General features: G+C 46.9%; 1 protein-coding gene across 25 annotated transcripts in view; it reads right to left on the reverse strand.

Annotated features, from left to right (window-relative positions):
* Positions 1 to 1,660, reverse strand: part of LOC105470793 (discs large MAGUK scaffold protein 1) — a 281,159-nt gene extending 279,499 nt beyond the window's left edge. For 8 of the 25 annotated variants that reach the window (XM_024789444.2, XM_011723047.3, XM_011723046.3 and 5 more), the window contains exons 1-2: positions 718 to 854; positions 228 to 277 (exon numbers count right to left, since the gene is read on the reverse strand). In XM_024789444.2, coding sequence (XP_024645212.1) covers positions 228 to 246 — 19 coding nt within the window. In that variant the 5' untranslated portion in view covers positions 247 to 277; positions 718 to 854. Of the gene's footprint in view, positions 1 to 227; positions 278 to 396; positions 522 to 589; positions 1,054 to 1,463 lie in introns of those variants that run through there. The other 17 variants (XM_071090609.1, XM_071090607.1, XM_011723049.3 and 14 more) reach the window with 8 other exon arrangements.
* Positions 1,661 to 8,785: the final 7,125 nt, after the last annotated feature.

The raw sequence follows: 8,785 nt of genomic DNA on the forward strand, positions 1-8,785 counted from the left end.
GGGGTGTTAATTGCCTCTCTTAATCACCAGAGAAATGTTAAGAAAGTTTAACAAACATTTTCCTGTTTCCATCTTCTGACATGATGTGAGACTTACATCCCCTAACCAATAAAGCTAGGACCGTGCTGTCTCATCAAAGTTACACAAACTATTCTAAAACAGCAATCAAAAAACTGACATACGGAAAAGCCAAGTGACATCAACAGAGTTACGGAATAAACTCTCACCTTGCTTCCGGACCGGCATTTTTCTCCAGAATCAGGAAGAGGGCACACACCTTTAAAAACACACAACAGAAAGGAAAAAGGATAGAATCATGTTAAACTAGCATTTCCCCCTATCGAAATAGAAAACCCTCGCAGCCCTATTGGAAAACCCCACGTTCCAAAGTTTTACCAAGTCAAAGAAAGAGTCTCAAAACGCAGCAGTTGTCTGTCAATGTGGAAAGCTTCTCCCTGGAGTGGGTACCCCTCCAAATTAAGAACAGAGAGAAGTCGGTGTTCAAACTCTCCTCGAAAGCGTCCCCCTCCCCAAAGAGCGTAGACCTGAGGCCGCCTCTTCCCCCGGCACAAGTATCCACGCTCCCCACCTGCTACTGGGGACGGGCCGGTGAAGCGCTCCGACCCTTGGCCCCTGAGCCAGCAGCGGCCGCAGAGCGCTGAGAGGGGACCGGCGGGACTGGCCGCCCGCCCTGCCCGGGCCCCCTCCTCCGCTTGCCTTTCTCCTTGCTCGCTGCCTCCGGGCTGCTCCAGCGGGGGCCGGACAGGGCAGCGGCCGCTCTCCGCGACGCCCTCGCGCCCCGCATGCACACCTCCGCGGGCCCCCACACCTGCGGCGCCGCCACAAAGTTCCCGCGAGCAGCGTGCGCTCGGAACTGGGGTGCGCTCCGGCCAGACTCGGAGCAGCTCCCCGGCCCGGCCCCGCTCCACGTACCCCCGCCCCGCCCGGGGCCCGAGGAGCCGAGCGGAGGGGGTGAAGGGACGGGGGAGGAGCTCCCTTGGGCCGCCGCACCCCCGCGGCCTCTTCCTCCTTCTAGGTCGCGCCGCCTCCCCGCTCGCCGCGGCCCACCGGCCCGCTCGCCCAGTTGCCGCCTGGCCGCCCCACCCCCGGAACCTCGCCTCCTTGCGCGCCCCCAACCGCTCTCCCCCTAAACTTTCCGCCAAGATGGCGGCCCCCGAGCTGGCCTGCCGCGCTCCCACGTGACCGCCTTCCCGGCGCTCTCAGCCAATGGGAAGTGAGGAGGCGGCTCGCGCCGAGCCCCGGGCTCCCCGCGCTGCTACCTTCGGGTTGGAAGGGGGAGGCGGGTCGGGAGAGGGCTGGGGAACGGAAGGGGGACACGGGGAGCATCCTGAGGGAACCCCCTCGCTTAAAAGGGCGGCCGCTGAAGTGGCTCTGAGAACAAAGGAGTTAACACGCGGACTCCACAGGTGGCCCGGGGTGGCCCTGGAGGAGCCCGCCTTTACCTTGCCCGAGCCCACCGGCGTGTCCCGCAGTTCCGAGCTAAACGCGCCAGGCCGGGAAGGCTCGGGCTGTCTGAAGAGAGGCGTGACCTCGCCTACACCAGAGCCAAGGCGCACATTCCGAGACACCCCTTAACCTCATTCAACACGTGCCGTTTCCAACTCCGCTGCGGAGAGAGCGCCTGGCGACCCCAGGGGTAGATCCCACCGGGGAAAAGCCGCCTTAAGGAGAAGCCAACTGCACCTCCCAGGGGGCGGGGAGGGCGGGGCCTGGGAGAGGGAGAGGGAGGAGTTCGGGGAGGGGTGCCAACTCTGCATTGCCTTCCGCTCCAGGCTGCTTGTTAAGTTCCTATTCGTCCCTTAGTAATAGGCTTGGCGGGAGGGGGTTCATTAAAGAAGGACATGTAAAATAGAGACGCTGGGTAATGTGGCAAGAGTTTGAGGGTTATACTACAAGATTTTTAAGCCTAAGTGATAAATTCCAAGTATGGTATACTTCAGGGTGGGGAGAGAAGGTTTGTTCATTCATTCGTTCATTCATTCATTCATTCATTCCCCCAAGCCTGCGTCCCAGCCCGGTCAGCATCGCAGGTGTTACCCAAACGCTGACGGTCCCTTTAAGAACTCACCTGGAGTCGCGCCCTCCGAAGCTGAGCCGCCCTCGGCCAGCGCTGCAGGTTTAAGTTTCGAGCGCACCTGTGAGCGGAACCACGGGCCAGCTGGGACCCCGCTCCCGGGCTGAGCCACCCAGGTTATAGAAGGGGAGTCTCGGGAAGCTCTCCAAGTCACTGCCCAGGTCTTCGAACCTCCTCTGGGTGACAAGGACCTCCCTATTCGGAGTTCCAGAGAGAACTTGCCCAAAGTTACCCCGAGTGAGTGACAGAACTGGAAACCCGGAGATCCTGTCTTTCAAAGCCGGAAGGCTCTTCCCAGTAAGCCTGACGGCCTCTGAGGCCGTATCCATTGGCCACTAAAGGGAAGGCCGAGGAACCTCGTATTGTAACCTTAAAGCTACTCGCAGGTATACTGACCACTGGTTGAATTTTGGATTGCACCTTAGAATCCTAACTTATTGTAAGGACCCACCGACTTTAGAACCTATCTAGGACAAGGAACGGAGGTCCAGAAAAGGGAAGCAACTTGTCCAAGGACGTAGAAGCTAATCCGTAACAGAGCAGCCCAGAACTTAGGTCTCCTAGCTCTAGTCAGGGCTCTTTCTATTGTGATTTTGGACAACTTGACAGAGAGGTATGTTGGTATGTTGGCAGCAGACCTCTGTGCTTTCCCGGATCAAGCATCCTGGGATCTTGAACAACAGTTAAAGCAACATTGCATAGAGAAGATGGGATAGAAGGGTCAAACAGTCCTGAAAGCAGGGGTGTCCTAAAAGCCAGGAACTTAACAGAGGGATGGAAGTTGTTTAATAGTGAAAATGGCTCATGGCATGCATGATACTCTCAAGACTTCGTTGATGGACTGTGAATGGAATGGTTGCAATAAGAAACCGTTCTAAGAATGGAATCACTTCAGAATTCAGGAGAAAGAGGGAGGGAAATTTGCCCTCTCCCTTGATGACATTTATTGTTCATATATGTTCACTTGCTAGGAAACGGGGATAGAAATAAATAAGATCCAAGTCCTGCTCTCAAGGATACACAGCCTCGTAGCAAGTGCACAAAGGCCAATGCATGTCTTCCCAGGGGACACTGAGGAGTCAAAAACAAAATTTGTGTGAGTTCTCAATGTCATCCTAGCCTTCCCCTAAAAGCAAAAAGGAGGAAGAGGAGGAAAGAGGACATGTCCTTTTTCTTGTCATTCTGTGCGACAGCCCTGTTTGGTTGTCAGCAGTGTCCAAAAGCAGCAGTGAACCTAGCACTTGTTCTACCCGCTAACCTAAGGTGCCGGTAGCGAGTGCCTAGCAAATGAACATATATGAGCAATGAGTGAAGGTTCTTTACTCTTCATTCCTCCTTTCTACCCATCTTTATTAGTTACTTATTGCTGGATTAAAAAATTCCTCAAACCTTAAGAGTTTAAAACGTATTCGCGGCCGGGCGCGGTGGCTCAAGCCTGTAATCCCAGCACTTTGGGAGGCCGAGACGGGCGGATCACAAGGTCAGGAGATCGAGACCATCCTGGCTAACACGGTGAAACCCCGTCTCTACTAAAAACACAAAAAAAATTAGCCGGGCGAGGTGGCGGGCGCCTGTGGTCCCAGCTACTCGGGAGGCTGAGACAGGAGAATGGCGGGAACCCGGGAGGCGGAGCTTGCAGTGAGCTGAGATCTGACCACTGCACTCCAGCCTGGGCGACAGAGGGAGACTCCGTCTCAAAAAAAAAAAAATAAAATAAAATTAAAAAATAAAATAAAACGTATTCGCTTAGTAACTTAAACAGCGATAAATAGTATCTCAGTTTCTGCATGTCAGGAATTCAGGGGCAGCATAGTTGGGTGGTTCTGGCTCAGGGCGTTATGATGTTGCAGTCAAGAAACCTACCAGGGCTGCAGTCATCTGAAAGCTTCAGTGGGACTAAGGGAGGCTCTTTCAACATGGATCATTCACACAGCTAGTAAGCGGATGCTGGCTATTGGGAGGAGGCTTCAGTTTCTCACCATGAAGACCTTTCTATAGGGCTGCTTGAGTGTCTTCATGACATAGTGGCTGACGTCCAACAGACCAAGTGATTCAAGAGGGCAAGACAGAATAAGCCACAGTGCCTTTCATCACTTAGTCTCAAAAGTGACACTCTGTCATAGTCTGTTTGGGCTGCTATAACAAAATACCTTAGACTGGGTGATTTATAAACGACAGAAATGTATTACTCACAGTTCTAGAGGCTAAGAAGTCCAAGATCAAAACACCATCAGATGTGATCTAACAGTAATGAGAATAAAAATTTTTTAAAAAAAGAAAAAACAGGCCAGGTGTGGTGGCTCATGCCTATAATCCCAGCACTTTGGGAGGTCGAGGTGGGTGGATCACGAGGTCAGGAGTTCAAGAACAGCCTGGCCAAGATCATGAAACCCCGTTTCTTCTAAAAATAAAAAAAATTAGCCGGGCATGGTGGCAGGTGCCTATAATCAGCTATTCAGGAGGATGAGGCAGAGAATTGCTCGAACCCGGGAGGCGGAGGTTGCAGTGAGCCGAGATCATGCCACTGCACTCCAGCCTGGGCAACAGAGCAAGACTCTGTCTAAAAAAAAAAACAAACACCAAGAGATTCAGTGTCTGGTAAGAGCCTCATTCCTCATGAATGGAGCTTTCTTGCTGCATCTTCCCATGGTGTAAGGGACTAACAAGCTCTATCAGGCATCTTTTATAAAGGCTCTAATCCCATTTAGAAGAGCTCCACTTTCAAGACCTAATCACTTCCCAAAGGCCTCATCTCTTAATATGATCACTTTGAAGGTGAAGATTTAAACATATTAATTTAAGAAGGACAGAAACATTCAGACCATAGCACACTCCATCATTTCCATAATATCCTATCAGTTACTTAGATCAGCCTCAAGGATATGATTACCAGAAAGTAAGACTCACTGGAGGCCATCTTCTTTGAGCTGGCTACCACATCATCACAATGTACAAAGCAATGACATCTGGATTTTTCTTTTCTTTTTTTTTTTTTTTTTTTAGATGGAGTCTCACTCTGTTGCCAGGCTGGAGTGCAGTGGCATCATCTCGACTCACTGCAACCTCTGCCTCCCGGGTTCAAACAGTTCTCCTACCTCAGCTTCCTGAGTAGCTGGAATTGCAGGCGCCCGCCACCACGCCTGGCTAATGTTTTGTATTTTAGTAGGAATGGGGTTTCACCATGTTGACCAGGCTGGTTTCAAACTCCTGACCTCGTGATCCACCCGCCTTGGCCTCCCAAAGACTGGGATTACAGGCGTGAGCCACCACACCCGGCCTCAATGTCTGGATTTTTCTAAGCAACTTTTATTTCCTCAAAGCCTTACTTTGTGCAGTGAGCAGCTGCCATTGAATAGGACACAATATTGGATCTAATTTTCCAACTTCCTCATTAAATATATATATATATATACACACACACACACACTATATCTATCTATCTATCCATCTATCTATCTATTTATCCTCTCTGTTTGTCTATCGATAGATCGATAGATGAATAGAAGAAGTTACTTCAACAAAATACTAGCGGGTAAAGCTGTTCACTTTCCAGCTCCAAGTTAACTTGCCTTTTGAAGAGTTTAAAAGGCTTAGGAGTCAAATGACCACAGGGAAAGGCTCAGATTTCCCATTCTTTTATGAAATGTTAGCCAGTCAATGTCAAAGATACTGTCTCTAAGTTCCAGCCCTTTGCTTCCCAGACATCCTGCCCAAGCCACCTTTGCAGCTTCACATCTCTGTTTTTGTCTTCTCCTCCATCCAGGCCCCAGCCTATAAGTCTATAAAGGTGCCCAGGTCCCGCCAGACTCTACTGCATCTTTTGCTTTCACTCCAGCAGAGTAGCAGCATGCTGCCTGTGCCAAGGCAATCACTAAAAGGAAAGGATTTAATGCTGTCAAAAAAAAAAAGCTTATGCCAGCTTAGGCTGCAAGAAGAGGAACAGTGTCAAGTATGACGAAAGTGGCCATATTGGTCAGACCTCCATGATAGCCTAGGGGGCATTGCTTAGCAGCACACTTTTAAAGGAATCTAAACAAACCAGCATCTGGAAAGGAGAGAGTAACCACAGCAATAGGAAACAATTGTAGAATCTAGGGACATTTCATTGGAAAAAGAGAAGTCTCCAGGGAGCTTCAGTCGTCAAACAGGCTTATTCTGTGTACCCAGTGGGCAAGTACAGTCAATGGATGAAAATTCAACCAATGGACAAACACAGGAAGTTCTTTCTTAACATGAGTTGTCAGAAACTGTCCAAAATTCCAAAGAGCTGCCTCAAGGTAGTGGAAGGTTTTTTTGTTTTTGTTTGTTCGTTTGTTTTTGTTTTGTTTTGTTTTTATCAGGAAGATGCTGAATGAAGTCAGCAAGGATTCTGTGTTAGAGGGTGGTAGATATCCAGGACACAAGGTTAAACTAGGTGACCTCTGAGACCACAGTTCTAAGCTGTTGAAACCTCAGTCCCTGCTGAATACTGAAATGGTATTAGCACCCTTTAGTCTACATCAAGAATTCATTCTACCCAGTTTTAGTGGTACCAAGACTGATCTCTTTCTCATAGACAATTCTTAACAGAATAAAGTCTACACATTGAAACCAATTCCCTTTAAAATGTGGACAGTTGGCCATCTCCATGATGGGTAGTTGTGCACTGAACTAATGCTTTTTAATGGAAGGGCCGCCCTAAAATTCCTGGATTATGGTATAATGGATTACTACATCAGTATAGGACTAATAACCGCCTCCCATGTAAACTGGTCTATCCTGACAGTGGTATAGCCCCTCATAGAGTGTTCAAAGACAGGTTTAACTCACTGCAGGTCCACAGCAACCTATAAGATCAACTCATTAGTTATGATCTCCCACTTTGCAAAGGAGGGCACAGAGGAAGAAGAAACTGAGATAACTTAGTTTAGGACACCACAGCTGGCTGCAACTGGGCTGAACATTAGTTCACTGTTTCTTCAATTAATCTATGCTGCTTTTTCTCTACTTGGCTCCTTTTCTAAATTAAACAAAACAAAACAAAAAAACTGGGTGCAGAGTGGTGTATATGTGTGAGAGATAGAGACAGAGAGAGAGAGAGAAAGAGAAAGACTAAGCAAAAGAGAAAAGAGAGAGGCTGAGCAAGATTCAGATAAAATAAGGCACAAGTAATGGGCTAGTCTGTTATACAGTATACTTGTCATATATTTGAATGCTTTTAACAATGCACATAGTTTTGATGGAAATAGGACCTTGAAGAAATACATATCCACCCCTGGTGATATGTTATGACTAAACGAGTTGGTTTTTTGTTTTGGAGTTGTTTTTTTTTTAAATGCAAAGGTATATATTTAAAATACCCTGTAGTTTCCTTCCCTCCTTCATTTCATGTCCTTGAGTATGAAAGAGGTTTTCTAGATGCACGGGACATCCAAACTGGAAGTGCCCTTAGATCCCATCAACTCCCATCCCCATGTTTGAGAAGCATGTGAAGTAAGCTCCAGAAGAACTCCCAGACAGCACCAGCACACCATTGTCCGAGGACTTTTCCCTGATGGCAGAAAGCTACTGACATTTCCACAACAACCCATCTTTATTTTAGAGAGAAGGGGCTGGGGGTAAGGAGAAATTAGTCATCTTTTCTAGAGGTATGCTTCTAAGTTTAACCAAATTTGCTTTCCTGCTTTTGAAGAACTTGTGGTATTGACAGAACCATAGGATCCCATATGGAAATCCTCAGGATTCTACTAAAATCTCCTCACATGAAACAACCTCTTCACCCTACCCCCTGCCAAGAGAATTACCATTGTCTGTTCACAGAAGGCTTTGGCCAGGGCCCCTCAGTCAGATTATCCTTATGTAGGTAGAGAACATCAACTTAGAAACTTAATTGGAATTTGAAGAAATGCTGTTAGAATTTTAGGAAGTCATTTGTATTCCATTTCTGAGATGTGACCTGGATAGAATTCTGGTAAGTGGAGAAGCCAGAAGATTCTTCATAATTATATGTGGATTGTGTCCAGTGACCAATCTCATTTAGGATGGAAAACTGCCACAGGCTTCCAAAATGAAGACTTGTGTGCCAGTCTTTCATTTTTGAGAAGTGACACTCACTAGGGCTGTTATTTTCCTATAGGGCTGTTATTTTCCTATTCCTCATGTTGTATAACCCTAAATTCCTTTATTATTTTCTTCTATTTCACACTCACAAGAATGGTAACGATAATGAATCATTTAAATCTTGCTTTCTATTTAAATTTTCTTTAGATAATTAATTTCTTCCCAAGACAATTTTATCAACTGAGATTAAATATTTGTGATTAAAACATCTTCTGCCTTTTATAAATAATTTGGGTGACAGTTGAAGAAACTTTTCCAAATATGCTTTTAAAAAATCCTGCAAAATTTTCCCAAGTTGGATATCATTTCAACTTGCAAATTACCACATGAATAAACAAAGCCAAGCTCAAAGGGAGTAGGAGACAATAAGTCAATAATTTAAAAGGGATGGGGTATTACCAATTACTAATGAAGATAAATAAAGCGATTTAACAATAAGAGAGAAGCAAATATTTGATAAGAAATGCTACCATAATAATTTGGAGAAGCTTGGGTTCAAAAGAGCAGAATAAAGCTGTATCTCTATTCTTTTTTTCTCTTGGAAAAACACTCCGAAAATATTAGAACAAAGAGAAACTTGTTCCTCCATCC

The sequence above is a fragment of the Macaca nemestrina genome, chromosome 2, assembly GCF_043159975.1.
Source record: "Macaca nemestrina isolate mMacNem1 chromosome 2, mMacNem.hap1, whole genome shotgun sequence".
Taxonomy (NCBI): Eukaryota; Metazoa; Chordata; class Mammalia; order Primates; family Cercopithecidae; genus Macaca; species Macaca nemestrina.